The 17534-nt window shown below is 37.2% G+C and overlaps 2 protein-coding genes across 2 annotated transcripts; both read left to right on the top strand.

Annotated features, from left to right (window-relative positions):
• The first annotated feature begins 5413 nt into the window (after nt 1–5413).
• On the top strand, nt 5414–7552 carry LOC141720800 (zinc transporter 11-like). The gene is made up of 3 exons (XM_074523428.1): nt 5414–5900; nt 6648–6697; nt 6843–7552. The coding sequence occupies exons 1-3, from the start codon at nt 5444–5446 to the stop codon at nt 7368–7370; spliced, it is 1035 nt and encodes a 344-aa protein (XP_074379529.1). The 5' UTR covers nt 5414–5443; the 3' UTR covers nt 7371–7552.
• Nucleotides 7553–8331: 779 nt separating this feature from the next.
• LOC141720799 (zinc transporter 11-like) lies at nt 8332–10083 on the top strand. Its single transcript, XM_074523427.1, has 3 exons — nt 8332–8836; nt 9292–9347; nt 9460–10083. Exons 1-3 carry the CDS (start codon nt 8389–8391, stop codon nt 9982–9984), a joined length of 1029 nt encoding a protein of 342 aa, XP_074379528.1. The 5' UTR covers nt 8332–8388; the 3' UTR covers nt 9985–10083.
• Nucleotides 10084–17534: the final 7451 nt, after the last annotated feature.

Below are 17534 nucleotides of genomic sequence, written 5' to 3'. Positions count from 1 at the left end.
TTTCGTTTTCGTTTATCGTTTGAGGGATCATACCCGGGATCTTATTACTTAGGTTTCCTTAACCTTTCTCAATACATTATATTACTTTTATGATCCTCTCTTATAATCCTTGAATTTAAATCCTTTTTATTCTGTTACCTTATACTCAGTTCTTTCTGTATCTGGTAGATTTCTGGGAAAAATCAAAGTGTTCGGATTTGGATTCTGACGATCTTTACATACACTTATATACCACATAGAGTACTAATAATATCCCAGAAGATCAATAAAAGAACCCCTACATTATAGTGTGGCATGAAAAGTTTTCTTATTCAGCATAATCAGCAAAACACTATTCATAAGGGTTTCAAAAATTCCAAAATTTGGGGTTATTACAATTCCCCTTGTGGAGGTAGACGCGCCTCTTACAGAGGAAGCTCCCTCCAAGGATGTTACATTGTCGAGGTAGATGCTCCTTATACAAAGGACGCGCCGTCCAAGGATGATTCCCCTTGTGGAGGTAGACGCGCCTCTTATAGAGGAAGATCCCTCCAAGGATGTTACCTTATTGAGGTAGACGCGCCTTATACAAAGGACGCGCCCTCCAAGGATGTTACCTTGTCGAGGTAGACGCGCCTCAAATAGAGGACGTGCCCTCCAAGGACAAATACCCTTGTTGAGGTAGATGCTCCTCTAACAGAGGACGCACCCTCCAAGGATGTTACACACCTTATACAAAGGACGTGCCCTCCAAGGATGTTACCTTATCGAAGTGAACACGCTTTTTATAGAGAAAACTCCCTCCAAGGATGAATACCTTTGTTGAGGAAGATGCGCCTCATACAATTGACGCGCCCTCCAAGAAGGAATATCTTTTCGAGCAAGACACTCCTCGTAAAGAGTACGTTCCCTCGAAGGATGAAAACCTTGTCGAGGTAAACACTCCTCTTACAAAGGACGTGCTCTCCAAAAAAGTTACTTTTGTTGAGGAAGAAGCTCCTCTTAAAGAGGACGCGCCCTCTAATGATATTAATTATTTGAGGAAGACGCCGCCACTATAAAGGGTGTGCCCTTTAAAAATAGATGATTGTAGAAGATCGTAAAAGTTTTGACTTTGATTTGAATAAATGAATCACACTATTTGTGGAAAAGATGAGATCAGCGGTTTGGAGTCATGATTTAAAGAAAAAAGAAATCAAATATAGGATGGTATTGTGTCTTCGGTGGAAGGATCACTCTCACTAACAAGGCACGTCCTCCTTGCATCAAAGATTATTTATTAATTGAATATCAGAGAGCTAGTCTTTTATTCTGGTCGCGCCTTCCCTTAGAGCGCGCCCTCGTATGATGACCCTTTTAAGACACGCCCGTATGAAACCAATACTGGGATGAAAAAGTTAGGGAAAACTCTCAAACATTTGTTAATAGATTATTCTTTTCTGAAGTATGCGAGGTGCACACTTTTATACGATTTATCTTATTTCTTACGCCGAGTTAGCTTATGTATGCTTAGAGATGTGGTGCATAAGTGGTAAACCTCTCTAGATGAACCAAGGGTAAATCCATCAAGAAGAGAAGCGGTAGAGAGTGACAAATGTTACGTTGGGGGGTGTAAAGTTGTTATACAGATTCATGAGATGCGCATTCATCTAGGACGCGCCCTATGGTGTTTAGAGAAGAAATAGAGGAGGATGAAGAAAGGGTAATAAATAAGTTTGTAAGGGCACACCCTCAAATTGGTAAACGCTCATACAAATTTCTCAAGTTTGACAGGGAGTTTAAAATTACAATCCCATTTCCAATAGCATATGGAATTTGGGGGTAGTTGTTATACCCAAAATTTGGTACGAGCAATATCCGGATCAAATTCGGGTCTACATAACTCAATTTGGGCGGACGCCAAGAAAATGGATTTTCATGGACGACCAAGAATGGCGTCCAAGGAAGGACGACCAAAGAAATGGGTTTTCCCTTGAAGAGTTTAGGGCGATCCTAAACCTTGGAAAAGTTAGGCGCGCCCAAACCTTGTAAAAGTTAGGCCGAGCCCAAACCTTGGAAAACTTAGGGCACGCCTAAACCTTCGAAAAGTTAGGGCAAGCCCAAATCTTGGAAAAGTTAGGACGAGCCCAAATCTTAGAAAGCTTAGCACAAGCCCCTTGGACAGCTTGGCACGCGCCAAAACCCTTGGATAGGCCAGGGCAAGCCCTTACCTTTGGACAAGTTAGGTCGCGCCCTAAATGTTTGATTGATAGATTCCTTGGACGGATTTCTCGGACATGATTACTTTGACAGATTCACATATTGGATTTCTAAGGAGGTGGTTAAGGTGAGCCCTAACCGTTGAATAAGTTAGGGCGCTCCGTATAATTTAGAATGACAAAAGAAAATATCAAAGGCTGATGACACAGGGTGGCGCCAACATACAGAAATGTTTGGGCGCACCCTTAGATTCTACTTGGCACATAATGCAACTTTGACATACTACCCGGACGGACTCTTTGGATACTTTAGAAGGACAATGGAAAATTATTACTAACAAATTTTTTACAGGTACTCTATCGAAGAACTCCTTCCTGTAATGCAACCACGGGAAGACGGTGTCCGTGGTCAGAGACCTCCAGGGGTATGCCTAGACGGAAAGCCTCCTCTTGTAGTCAATGAGTGTCCTCATTGGGGATATGGGGTAAAGTTTGGTGTATGCTTTGGGAGCTCTGTCTCTGTAGTCAATGGGTGTCCTCGTTGGGAGACTTTGGAGTATCCTTCACTTTGCACCCAAAAGTTTGGGATCACTTGTCCTGCAATCTGGTAGGGGCTCCTTACCCCGGGGACAAGGATGCGTCCAACATTTGGGGTGAACCACGACTATACCTGCATCTACGGATTAGGGAAACAGCTAGTAGCGGAGGGTTATCCTTGGACATGGAGATGCCTTATCCGTGAAGTCTCGAAGCCGTGAACGAGCATTGGGCCCTTATGGTTGGGCCTCATCGGCGGACATTCCTAAAGCTAGTAGAAGACGGTTTCCAGTAGGTTTCTTACCGGGCCTCGGGACAAGAGATCTAAGCCCATTAAGTTTCTTGTTCCCCAAGAACTACGTTGGCTTGATTCCCTATAAATAGGGATACGTAGGCAAATTGAAAGGGGTCGGAAGTTAGAGCCGTAAGGAGCCACCACCAACCCTAAGCAATCTCAGCCACCAATAATCATAAACACCAAACACTGTTCATAAAATCCGATGATTACTGTTTACGTTTTCCGACGAAGAACCACCGTCACAGATCTTGTTTCCGGCTACAAACCTCAAACTTTGTTACTACCAAATTCCTCCGTCAACAGTATCCAATCCGGATGGTTAAAGTGGAGGGTTGCTTCAGGAGTACTATGTGATAAAATATTTCCTTTAAAATTAAAAGGAAGATTTTATTGAATGATGATTAGACCAGCTTTGTTGTATGGGTCGTAACGATGGGTCATAACGAAGGCACAAGAACAACAAATAGAGGTAGCGGAAATGAGAATTTTGCATTGGATTTGTGGTCGCGCCCTATTAGATAGATTGCCGATTGGTTTTTTTAGAAGGCAATTACGAGTTGCATCTATAATAAAAAAAAAAGTAAGGGACGGTAGACTACGATGGTTTGGACATGTACGGAGGAGACGTATATCGGCCCAGTGCGGAGATTCGAAGGTTTAGTGTTACCAGGTGCGAGAAGGAAAGGAAGACCGAGAAGAACTTGGGATAACCTACTTTCATTAGATTTGCATATTTAAACCTTCGGGGGATATGGTATTAGATAGAAGGTCTTGGAGGCGTCGAATTAGAGTGGTTGATTAAGTTATGGGATAGATGGATCTTGTATTTTGAGGTGTTAGTAACTTATAGTGTTAGTAACATATAGTGTCAGTTTATTCATTCTGTTAATGTGCTTAATTCTATTATTATTGTATTCTGGGTTTCATACATTATTGGCACTAATCATTTTTTAGTAGATCGAATATCTTGTTTTTTTTAAACATGAAGTTATTTAATTTACAAAATAGAAGTTCTACAAGTGTTCTTAAGCAAGATTGATTTGAAGATATCAAAAGTGTTTTTATGTAGAATAAAAGTGACTACAAATAATCAATGTTCGGTATTGCATATTATATCTTTTTATAGTATATTCCATATTTACACATGTTCACACACAAGTTGAGGTCTTTCGGGAAACAACTTCATTCTTTTGAATGAGGGGAAGGCTGCGTACATCATATCCTCCCCAGACCTTGCTTTGCAGGATATACTGGGTATGTTTGGTTTGGTTTGGTTTATATAACTAAAAACATATCTTATATTAGAATTTTTATAAATTTAGTTAACAATAAAATAATATTTTTACACTTACCATTATATTAAATATTTTAAGTTAAATATTGAAAAAAATTATTTAATGTAATATGCTCATGTTATAATTAAATAACATAATTATATTTTTTGTTATCTAAATTTATACCTAAGAAAAGTGATACATATTTTATTGATCAACTATAATAAACTTACAAGTAAATATTATAACCAATGATGGTTAGCTTTAGAGATACTCTTTTAACACCCTTAATATATTCGTAAAATGTTGGTATAAGTCATGTGATCAGCAACTAGTACTTGTATTAAATGTTACAGAAGCTGTATACATCTCAATTTCATTGGCATCCTCTTGTTTTATGTGAGCCAAAATATCCTTTAAAGCGACCCAGTCAATTGTATTAAATAGATCTAGTTATAAGTATGGATTATTGTTCAAAATTGCACATAAAAGTCTAGAGAAACCATCACCACACATATCTCCAGGGACCATGGCTTCTTTCTTTGAAATTTCAAAGTCTTCCCCTCGTAGACTCTCTCTAGTCTTTACATGAAAAACACTCTTTCACTTCTTTCACCTTTTTTTTACTAAATAATTACACCCTTCTTTCACTTTATTAGAGGGAGCAATAATCAAGCTCCCAAAAAAGGAGTTATATAGAAATTTGTTATATAATAAATTTACAAAATTAGTATCTACCTTAGTAATTATTACTACTATTTTTTGATAAACCATTGAGTTAAATATTAAAATTCGAATAAAAATACGAAAATGTTATTATCAAAACAAAAAAATAATCCTTTTTTTTTAAATTATGCTGCTCCGTCCGTTAGTATTTTGTGAAGGTTTTTTGTCCCACTTAGTAGTCCTAGTAATCTGAATTCTGAAATAATAATTAAATATGTGGTTTTAAAAATAAAAGGTCAAACGGCCAAAGGCGGAGTAGCTTGTGCGTTAACGGAGAAATGCAGTACAACGTCCGAAAATTACTACTCCAATGCAAGTACAAGTAATTTCTGTCTTTGTCAGTTTAAGGTGCAGTACAATAATTACGTTTTACCTAATGTCCATATAAATTTCAAACCCTACATTTCTGCAATGCTCATCTTTACATTTTGATGTCTTCATCTAACCTGTTATACATAAGTCTCCTCCTCTGTCTCCTCTTGGTCTCCGCCTCCGCTCACGGCGGAGGCCATGACGAAGATGATCATGATTCAGAACCAGTTGATTTGCAAAACAAGTCATTGATTCTGGTGAAGATATGGTGTTTGATACTTGTGTTTATTGGGACATTTATAGGTGGAATATCACCTTATTTTATGAAATGGAATGAGTCTTTTTTGGTACTCGGAACTCAGTTTGCTGCTGGTGTGTTTTTGAGCACGGCTATAATGCATTTCTTGAGTGATGCTAATGAGACTTTTGAGGATTTGAGTGACAAGGCTTATCCGTTTGCGTTTATGTTGGCGTGTGCGGGGTACTTGTTTACTATGCTTGCTGATTCTGTTATTTCTTATGTTTATGGCAAGCAGAAGACAACTAGTGTTTCTGCTAATGATGTTGAGCTTCAAGGTCTTTTCTTCTTCTCCTGTATATGCTTTTTTTTTCTATATATAGACTCGTTTTAGCTATAATCAATTTTACAACAAAGATTTCACTAATACTAAAATTAGTGATAATTTATTATATTTTGGATCCGGATCTTATAGAATTGTGGTTCTTACGGTTTATAAGTTCTCAGTCTCGTTTAAGCTCAATCATATAGAGTATTTGTGCGGATATAAACCACAAGACCTGTTATAGTCTTATACTCCTACATGTATCTGTGTTGGATCAAAACCAAACTACAAATTTGAGATTTGTATTAATAAAACAGGTGATTTGTTGACTGTGGTAGTAGACTTTGTAGGTAAAAACTAAAAATGATTTACCAAAATGTATTTCCTTTATCTTCAAATCTGTTTTCGACTTGTGTTTCTCAAGTAGTTTATTGGCTATATACCTAAACTTGTTCCGATCACAGACTTGACTAGTTTTTGCTGTTTACACAATTTAAAGTGCCTCATAAATCAGATAATTTGTGTATTCTGATTTACCTGCCACTACTAACATCTATTCATTTCAAAGAGCATTCATTTTCCAGCCTTCAGATTCCTTGAATAATATAATTAGGTTAAAATTAAGATCATACTTCCTGATTACTAGGAGATTGTACCATTGTCATTGTGCTAGTAAAAGAGAAACCTGTCAGATATTTTTTGGACTCTTATGTCAGATACTATTATCTTTTTATTTAGTTATATGTTGGTAATTGTGCAGGTGATCAGGGTGAAAACCGCGATGACACCAAGATAGCTGTGCCCCATCAGGTAAGAATAAGAAAGGCCATTGCACCTGATTTTCTATTTGACTTTTTGATCTGAAATGATTTCTTGCTTGTAGTCAAGATTTAATACACAATTTTTGCAGTTTGTTCGCGCAATTATATAAATACCCTATTGTCTACTTTTCCAGGGTCATCGTGGTTCAGACAACCACTTTGTGAATGCCCCAGCAGCAAGTGCTTCTTCTGTTGGAGATAGTATCTTATTGATTTTTGCGTTATGCTTCCACTCTGTTTTTGAGGGAATTGCCATTGGAGTTGCAGAGACTAAAGCTGATGCGTGGAAAGCCCTCTGGACAATATCATTGCACAAGATATTTGCAGCCATTGCGATGGGAATAGCGCTTCTTAGGATGATTCCTGACCGCCCCCTATTATCATGTGCTGCATATGCTTTTGCTTTTGCCATTTCAACTCCAGTTGGTGTTGGCATTGGAATAGTAATAGATGCCACCACTCAGGGTGCTGTGGCAGATTGGATCTTTGCCATATCAATGAGTTTAGCTTGTGGGGTGTTCATCTATGTATCTATAAATCATCTGCTGACGAAAGGTTACACCCCCCTGAAGTCTGTGAAGGTTGACACTCCACATTACAGATTCTTGGCAGTAACATTGGGTGTTGGGGTGATTGCTGTAGTGATGATATGGGACACCTAATTTGTGGTTGTAGATTGTTGGATATATGTATTTTTTTTTTTACTGAATCAGTTTGATTGCAGCTTAGCTAATGTCTAAAGATATCAATGTAAAATTGTTTACTTTCCTAGGTGATGTTATGAAAGATATGATTATTGTAAATTGAGTCTCTGTGTTATATTTGAGTCCCAAATGCTGCAGTTCCCCCTCGACTTGTAGGAACAATAAATATATCAAAGACCTAGCCTAAAAGACTCGTCCGTAAGAGGACGTATCAACATATGCTGCAAAATAAAAGGTTTCCAAGCACAGTGACAAGGAATATGTTTATAAATCCGTCCTTTTTGTCTGTAAGAGAAAAAATTTCCATATGATGTCGCGATCCCAAAAAATTTTATTAGCTTCATGCATCCAGTTGCAGAATATGTTTGTGTCAATTCATTGGCCAGCACGCCACTGGAGAACAATGTCACCAATTCCAGCTCCAGCACAAGCAAAAATCAGCAATGCACTTTCACTACTTTATCTATTGTGTTGATCTCCTTGTTGCTGCTAAAAATTGTGTTGCAACTCCAATAAAATGACCACACGAAGATTGAGGCTAAATTTCCCAAAAACTGGTAAAATTTGTTAATGGCATGAAATATCAAAAACATTTTAAAGTTTTTCGACCACTCCGCTGAAATTCTTCCCCTTATAATGATCTCATGACTTGACCATGCTGCACCAGGTTAACCGATCCTTCATTGTTGTGAATTTCTTATTCATTTTGGAATAAAAATGTTCCGCACAAATAAAAAGAAGCATGCGTCAATATTTAACTTTTTAGATTTAGAAGAATAATAAAAATTAAATTAAGAAATCAAAGCGTCGTACGGGCAAAAGGTAGAGTAGCTTATGTTATGCGTCAATGTAGTACAATGTCCGAAAATGCAGTACAATCTGTTATTACATCATTATCGTACTAACTAATCATAATTACAGCACCAATATAAATTTCCTAGGATTTCACAATGTTTCACCTGTACATTCAATCCCCATGTCTCCATCTCACCTATTCTACACAACCCTTCTCCTCTCTCTCCTCGTCATCTCCGCCACCGCACACGGCGGCGCCGATGAAGATCACGACGAGTCAACACCCCCAGTTGATTTACGAAACAAATCATTGATTCTGGTGAAAATATGGTGTTTGATACTTGTATTTATCGGGACATTTATAGGTGGCATATCGCCTTATTTTATGAAATGGAATGAGTCTTTTTTGGTTTTGGGGACTCAGTTTGCTGGTGGGGTGTTTTTAGGGACGGCTCTTATGCATTTCTTGAGTGATGCTAATGAGACTTTTGAGGATTTGAGTGACAAGGCTTATCCGTTTGCGTTTATGTTGGCTTGTGCTGGCTACTTGTTTACTATGCTTGCTGATTCTGTTATTTCTTATGTTTATGGCAAGCAGAACAAGACTACTAATGATGTTGAGCTTCAAGGTTTTTTCTACAATCTTTATATTCTGTTTATTGGTGTTCGTTTGAATACTAAACTAATGTAATCTATCAATTCTTTTAGTTTGTTTTACGATTTGTATTGATGTGAACGGTGATATGTACAAGTTGCAGGTCGATGTAGGTTGCGGTGCCTCAAGTTTTGGTTAAATGCCTCAATTTAAGTTGTAGAATTTGTTTATATACAATTTGATGTGCAGCTTAAGTCAGATAAATTGTGGAATTTGATTTAACCTGTTACAGTTTTCATTCTGAAATATGACCTGATGAGGAGCATTTGATCTGAAAGGTTAAAAGTGTTTCAACAGTATGCTTAGGTTCAGTTGTATACCTGTACTATTTATTTAGAGAGGTTGGGACTTTATGTTGGTGCTAGTGAAAAAAAAATTGTTGACTTTTTCTTTTAAAATGTTCAAATTATTTGTCTGGCAATTCTGTAGGTGATCAGATTGCAAAACTAGATGGCGCTGAAAATGTGTCACCATCGCAAGTTCGGGTAAGAATTGGAAACACTTTTGTAGCTCGAGCTTACAGTTAACTTTTTTGATCTGTGATTGTTTTTGCTTGTAGTTGAGAACTAAGTAGTATATTTTTCTCTGGTTTCCCAGGGTCATTGTTCAACCAACCACTTTGTGAATGCCCCATCGACAACTGCTTCTTCTGTTGGAGATAGCATCTTATTGATTTTTGCCTTATGCTTCCACTCTGTTTTTGAGGGAATTGCAATTGGAGTTGCAGAGACTAAAGCTGATGCGTGGAAAGCCCTCTGGACAATATCATTGCACAAGATATTTGCAGCCATTGCGATGGGAATAGCGCTTCTTAGGATGATTCCTGACCGCCCCCTATTATCATGTGCTGCATATGCTTTTGCTTTTGCCATTTCAACTCCAGTTGGTGTTGGCATTGGAATAGTAATAGATGCCACCACTCAGGGTGCTGTGGCAGATTGGATCTTTGCAATATCAATGAGTTTAGCTTGTGGGGTGTTCATCTATGTATCTATAAATCATCTGCTGACGAAAGGTTACACCCCCCTGAAGTCAGTAAAGGTCAATACTCCACATCACAAATTCTTGGCAGTTACGTTCGGTGTTGGAGTGATTGCTGTAGTGATGATATGGGATACCTAGATTCTTGGTGTTTTGTATGCTTTTGGATGTTTTGTTGTGAAACACTTTGATAGCAGGCTAGCTAAAGATATCAATGGTACAATTGTTTATTTTTGGTTTTGTTGGTATGTTCTGATTTATACTTGTTAGGATCTTATGATAAAAGTCAGACTCATTTAAGTTATGAATTTCTGGTGGGCGTTCCAAATGGCACTTTTTACTACATGGCCAGACTGATACACAATTTGGGTGACACAATTGAGAAGTAAAAGTGAACATGAAATATTCTCAACCTTTGAGAATTGTTTTGACTTTGATGTTAGGAATCCGTCAATGGCATTCCTCATAAAGCCTTGGCGGAGCTGATTTCGGAAACTACGACCAAACCATGACAAAAACAATCAGCGGTTAAGCCACTGATCTATGTCATAGCGAACTCTTTCAAAGTTCTACTTCTCTTAGCGCCGGGCCTCGAGTCGAATTGATCGTGTCATGTGCAACGTCCATCAATGATGGTTCAACTTTGAGGCAAGTAAATCTGTCAATAGCATTCCTCTTCCAGACTTGTACAGTGCCGACTCCCAAAGTGAAGCTAAACTTCGATAAAGACCATCGGATATAAAAGCAGCAAGTAACTCATATCAATAGCACAAACGTTAGGGAGAGATGGAATACCAATAGAAAAATTTTACGTCAAATTTGTGCAATTCTTAGTAGGAGTGTCCTCAAGGAAGGGATCATCATCATTTTTAGTGTTTAGATGAGATACCAGAAGAAGAAATCAGAACTGTACAAGGTCTTATTGGAACCAACCAACAGAGGTTTCAACTCTTTCAAGTATTCTTTTTCGTTCTACATCTCAAAGTATTATGCTGAATATATACCTTCTGACGCACAAGCTTCAAACTAGACTCCACTTTTTATATGCTAACAAAATTTCAACAGCATTCATAACGAGTCCTTCAATTCTATACCATATTCTACAAAATCTATACCATTCATACCATGCTAAATGCCTTTCTTTTTTGTTCTTTTTTATTGTAAAAAAAAAAAACTTTAGTCTGTATTTGTACTTAAATGGCTAATTTTATATCAGAGTTTGTATTTCTAAATTTTAAATTTTGTTATTTATTTACTCTGTTTTTCATTTCAAGATATTTTAAGATTGTGTTATATTAAATAATTTTTTAGTTAAATTTATTTTTTTTTTGAAAAATATTAAACGGATCGGAAATAAATAAATATCCATTTTGATTGATCCAAACACGATCATGGAGACAAACCTTACTATGTATTGAAAGAAAAATAATAATAAAAAAAGAGGGGGTGATAGAAAAAGCAGGGACAGAACGCGGGTAAATGCATGTATTATCTCCTCTGCTTTGGTTGTAAGCTACTCACCGTTTATATAAACCCCATCATTTGGTCATCCCCGCATGCATACATACATGCCCTACAACTACAATATCCCTTAACCTCTTTCTCTCTCTCTAGTCTCTCCTGTCTCGCTGATTCCCCAATGTTTTCTTCTGCTCGTAAGTATCGATACCCCTCTCTCCCTCTCTCCCTCTCTCTTATACTCAACCTAGGAAGCAGTGATTCTTTCAAAACTTAAATTAATTAAATTTCCGAATAATATAACAAAATCGTCAATATTCTTCAATAATACAAATTAGAAATTCCACACTCTAAAGTTTAATGTAGAAGTTTGGCTCTGCAATTAAATGAGTTAACTATTAAATATGTGATTTTGTACCATATGTCTCATTATTTTTGAAGAAACACAAATAGGATGATCACCGCACAACAATTGGTCTTACAGAAACAAGATGATCACTAAACAAGCACTCCTAGTACGTTAAATGGAATCAAACTTAATAAATAGAATCATGAAATATAAGTATTATATATATATATAATATTACGATGCGGTGCGGTGCGGTTTGAAGCACATTTCAGAAATTTAAAACCACAACCCGCACCGCACCGCGCGGTTTATTAAAAATTCAAACCGCAACCGCATCACGAAAATTAAAAATCGCGTTTTGCGGTGCGGATTGGTGCGGTGCGGGCGGTTTTTGCAGTTTGTGCGGTTTTCTGCTCACCCCTAATCTGTCCTATAGTTTTGCGCTTATATTTTTAGTGTTTATAGAGCAGCCTCAATAAGGTTTTGTAATTTGGTTTTTGTCACAAATTACTCAATAATTACGATGTTGGTTGTTGTTGTGTGTAGTGTGGTAATCATATATATTGTGTTTAATACTACTCTGACTTTTTTAAGTTTGATGCAATGATCAAGTGTCTGCAATTCCAATAAATATCTTAAATTCGGAATTTTTTAAAAATCATCCTACATAAACTTTTACGATTGTGTTTTTTCAATTATATTTTGTTCTGCGATTGTTGTCAGTCTCTTCTGAGTTGCTCGTCACTATCTACCTCAGGGACTGATCTTTAGAGTCTACTTTGTACTCTTGTTTCCGGATCGGCTCTATGAAGTTTCTAATATATACAAAATCTTCTTGCATGTTTTATCATTGTGTTTTTCACTTTTTTGAATAAAATTTTTGCAAGATATACTTGATGATTGATAGAGAAACATTCACCGTCCGACCCAATATTTGTACTTGTCTTTTTAAAACTGATCCTCCTAGCCGAGAAATAGAAGGGTTGGTCAAGAATTTAGTTTTATGCCCTTTACAGGGTTCCAACGACAATGGATCAGCTCCATTAATTAATATTTAGGTACTGGCACTTCTTTTTAGTGCCTGCATCAAACAGTCGATGGCTGCAGTAGCACCTATGAATCTTGGTGTTCCTAACTTCCAGCAATATTTTTTTTAAATCTGGTTTATGCATCCATTCCGTATTGTAATGTCCCTGTATTAAAATAACTAGACTTATTCAGTTATGCTGCATGGAACACATTATAGTGGATAAGAATTAGACTTATGCAGTTATCTAAACTGGTGACATACTAAGTGTTGATTAATAATGCTAGTGTATATTGGAGATGTTTGCTTTTTATTATCTGCTTGCGAATCTTTGTTATTTTTAGATTTTTCTGAACAATTGACAGTATATTAAGAAAATATTATACTTTTGTTTTCTTGACAGCTTCAATGAGTTCATTTACCAGTGGCTTTGGATCCCGAGTTGGATTTTGACAAAGCTTCGATCCAAATGTGTCATCTACTGGTTCTTCTGGACCCCAATACACATTTGGCCAAGCTAGCAATCTTTTTGGTTCTACTCCCAGCAGTGGTGGAGCTTCAACGGGCTTATTTGGAGAAAGCTCATTTGGCCAAAATAGCAATCTTTTTGGGCCTGCTCCCAATAACGGTGGAACGCCAACAAGCGTATTTGGGGAAGGTCATTTGGCCAAATCAATCTTTTTGGGTCTGCTCCTAATAATGGTGGAACTTCAACTGGTGTATATGGGGGAAGCTCGTTTGGCCAAAGTAGCAATCTTTTTGGGCCTACCCCCAGTAGTGGTGGAACTTCAATGGGTGTATTCTGGCAAACAGGGTCGAGCAGTTCATTTGGCTAAAGTGGCAGTATTTTTTGATCTGTTTCCAGTAATGGCGGAATATCAACAGGCGTATTAGACCAAACACCGTCTAGCATTCCTTTTGGCCAATGTAGAAATATTTTTGGGTCTGTTTCCAATGATGGTGGGAAATCAATAGGCATTTTTGGGAAAACAGCATCTAGCAGCTCATTTGGCCAAAATAGCAATATTTTTGGGTCTGTTCCTAGTAATGGTGGAACATCAGCGGGTGTATTTGGGCAAACAACATCTAGCAGTTCGTTTGGCCAAAGAAACAATATTTTTTGGTCTATTTCTAACAGTGGTGGCACATCAATGGGCTTATTAGGGACAACCGCGTCTAGTACCCCATTTGGATTCCAAGTTAGTTATGTCCCCGCTAGTGGTGGAACTTCAATGGGTGTATTCAGAGTAACTGTATCTCCTATTACTCATGAACCAATAGCAACTTCATCGTCTCCTGTTTTATGGAGGGGGGCCACTAGATTTTATTGTGATGACCATTTTTTTATGTTTAAGTTGCATTATGAATTACTTAATTGGACATGACACTTTGTGTTCTATGTTACTATAGTTTTTACTTTTCCGAAATAAGTTGTGACCAACATATACTCGGAGACTGAAGGATGATAACATTTTTCTCTTCTAAGAACTGATTCATTTGCACCCATGTAGCGATCAGGTCAAACATGATATGTAAGAGGAAAAACTAGTGACTTTTGTATTGCATGCATGTATGACCCCTACTTAATGCAGAAGGAAACAAGGAAACGATTAATACAACTGGCATTCTTAACAACTCATTAAATGTACTAAAAAAGATTGCGCTCTTAGTTCAGTTTGGCAGAACGTTGGCTTTTAGAATGCCATGGCGTAGTTTCAAATCCTACAGAGCGTGATTTTGTTCTTGTATGTATACTCGTGTTGTCTACAGTTCCATGAGTCTTTATACATCTGCTTTTATGTATATAGATTTGGCTGGTTTTGATCTTTAAAATGTTAATCAGATTTTATAATATATTTCTAAGCATGTCTATTCTTTAACACCTGTTTCTACCAATTTCTGTAGTTATACCAGTTACTTTCTAGTTCTTCAGCTGCTAATCAGATTGAATATTTTTATTTCCCGGATATGGTAACATCTACCGCATTTTCTCAGGTTCCTGCCTCGATTGCGTCAAGTTCGTCAGGGTTTGGTTCTGGTTGCATGACATCTTTAGGCCAAGCAACTGTGCCATGGGATAAAAGCAGTTTCTCTGGACCAAATACATTTTTGTTTGGAACCCAGATGTTTGGTGAGAAACGAGGAAGTAAAGTAACATCTTATACTAAAACTACTGGATTGGATGATGGTGAACGAAAAATGTTTGTGTCCATCTCTGCCATGCCTGCTTATAAAGATAAAAGCCATGGAGAATTAAGGTGGGAAGACCATTATCAGTTCAAATCTGGAGGTTTGTGTAATATGGCTTTCCTATATATTTGTTATTATTCTTTGGCACTGAGATACTATAAATGAATTTATCTTATTAACTTACTTTTTCAGGTGCTGGAGTTGTTCCTGCCTCTGTACAGTCAAATTATCTCAAAAATCCTTTTGCTAGAACTGATAGCACATTTCCAAGTCCTATAACTCCGTTTGTCTCGTCCAATATATTTCCAATAACAGTGACACCCCCTTCAATCGGACATCACTCATTTCCAAATCCATTTTCTACAACAGTGACAACCCCTTCTCCTGTACCTCCTTCAGCCCCATCCAATCCAATTTACACAACAGTGACAACCCCTACTCCTGATGCTACACGATATTTTATAGCTCCCTTTAGCTCACTGATCAGTCCTAATCCATTTTTAAACAAGTCAGTTAATGCACCTTACACTTCAGAAACTCAACCTGTCTCTATATTTGAACCCAATAAATCCCTATTTATATGTGGTCTACCCACCCCAACTACACCTCAATATCCCTCAATTAACAGTTCATCTACAGGAGCAGCTTCAGTAGTTGGACCCAACTATACAAATTCTTTTGCCTTATCTTCATATCCGTGCAGTATTGTTGCAGCACCACTCAGTGTATCTGTATCTTGTACGAATTCTTTGAATACAGCTTCTTTGCCTGCATCTTTTAGGCCATCGCAAACTAGGATGACGGGAGGTATATTTTCTACTAGTTCAACAGAGAACACCTTTATGGTCATACTATTTTATTTTAATTGTACACCGTTCGATATTTTCTCTTATGTCTATCTCATTCTGAAGGTTTATGCTGCAACATTGATGCTTTGAAATGAGTTGCTGGACAGTCTACCTTAATTCAGCAGTATGCCTCAATCAAATTTCTTATTCTTCTTTTGTTGAATTGTGTTATGTCATTTTATTTTCTTATCCACTTGCTAAATTGCACTATGTTTTAGCCAAGAGGATTCATTCTGTAGACTTTGCTATTATAACCTTCTAATATATGTTGCATGTTTCATCTCATGTTTGTTATTCTCGGGCTTCATTTATGTGTCTGCTACATAACTGCTTTAGTTAATCATATATCTGCTTATACTTAATAACATTGATATTAATATAGTAAGTGCGTCACGTTTCAGCACCCCAAATACACTAAGTTTTTCATAGTTGGCGAGTCATGATTCACTGTAAAAAAATGCCCAGGTGTTTATATTATGAAGATTCCATGTTGTAAAACTTAAAATTATCAATCTAAGATCTCTGTGTGATTTCAGGAAACAAAAACTTGTTCCGTATTATAGTTGATTTACATACTTAATTATAACAGTTATAAAGTTTTCCATTACCATTTTTCTTTTCAGGTTGCCGTCTCAGAATATGGAGGTCAAGCAATCACCTATCCCTAGCCCTTTCGAAACACCATCTGTAGTTCCCCAGATGTTGACGGCACCACCAGTAAGATGTAGAATTTCTAGTATACCAGTAAGTTCTTATACATCTGAACACTTTGCCAACATTATTTAATATAAAGCACTTTATGTTCAATAGTGATGGATATGGAATAAAATTACAGGCTAATGTGTAAGAGATGTAAGATGTAGAAAGCTGGAGATAATGATTTTATTGATAACTAAGGCCTTACTTATACTGCATAGCAGCAACATTATTGCAGCAAATTGTGCTAACAGTTCCAATGAAATATGGTAATAACTTGATGCCTACTAATTAGCATAAAGAGATATTCATGTTCCTTAATTATATCAGGAAGAAATCAGCTCCTGATTATCAGCTTCAAGAGTCATTTCAGCTAACACTCATCCTTGGCTCTGGAGTTGTAAACGCCAAGCTTGTGTCTCAATAACTCATATCTATTCTTTGGAAGTGCTTTTGTTAGGATGTCGGCTCTTTAAACTTCTGAACTGCAATGAATTAGTTTCACTTCACCTTCCTTCTGGACTTCTCTAAGAAAATAAAACTTGATCTTGAAATGCTTGGTTTTATCATGAAACACTGGTTTGTCGGCAATTGCAATTGCAGCTTGGTTGTCCACAAATATTGGTGTGCCTTCTTGTTGTTCCATGTGCAGATCCATCATAATCTTCCTCAACCATAAGGCTTGATTTACTGCAGCAATAGCGGCTACGAATTCTGCCTCAGCCGTGGATTGAGCAGTTATTTCTTGTTTTTTTGAACTCCAAGAGAACATTCCCGAACCAAAGCTAAAACAATAACCTGTGGTGCTTTTCATATCATCTTCACATCCACCCAAATCGCTATCAGCATAACCATGGAGTTTAAAATTCTCAACTTTACTGAACTTTACTCCATAATCAGTTGTACCTTTAACATATCGCAAAATTCTTTTTCCTGCTTGAAAATGAATTTGACTAGCACAATGCATATACCTTGAAAGGATACTTACCGCATTCATGATATCCGGCCTAGTTGTGGTTAGATACATCAAGCATCCAATTAAACTTCTGTAGAGTTCTTCATCAACTTTAGGAGCACCATCTTTTTCGCAAAACTTCTCTTTGTTATTCATTGGGGTTGAAGT

The sequence above is a fragment of the Apium graveolens genome, chromosome 4 (assembly GCF_009905375.1).
Source record: "Apium graveolens cultivar Ventura chromosome 4, ASM990537v1, whole genome shotgun sequence".
Classification (NCBI taxonomy): Eukaryota; Viridiplantae; Streptophyta; class Magnoliopsida; order Apiales; family Apiaceae; genus Apium; species Apium graveolens.
Note: the sequence above shows the minus strand (reverse complement) of the source record. Positions and strands in the feature narration are given on the sequence as shown.

Excerpts from the sequence above, each read along its gene's own strand:
- LOC141720799 (XM_074523427.1), top strand. The coding sequence starts at position 8,389 with ATGTCTCCATCTCACCTATTCTACACAACCCTTCTCCTCTCTCTCCTC. Across the intron at positions 8,837-9,291 it reads TAATGATGTTGAGCTTCAAG|GTGATCAGATTGCAAAACTA; the intron begins GTTTTTTCTACA and ends GCAATTCTGTAG. Across the intron at positions 9,348-9,459 it reads TGTCACCATCGCAAGTTCGG|GGTCATTGTTCAACCAACCA; the intron begins GTAAGAATTGGA and ends CTGGTTTCCCAG.
- LOC141720800 (XM_074523428.1), top strand. The coding sequence starts at position 5,444 with ATGTCTTCATCTAACCTGTTATACATAAGTCTCCTCCTCTGTCTCCTC. Across the intron at positions 5,901-6,647 it reads TAATGATGTTGAGCTTCAAG|GTGATCAGGGTGAAAACCGC; the intron begins GTCTTTTCTTCT and ends GTAATTGTGCAG. Across the intron at positions 6,698-6,842 it reads AGATAGCTGTGCCCCATCAG|GGTCATCGTGGTTCAGACAA; the intron begins GTAAGAATAAGA and ends CTACTTTTCCAG.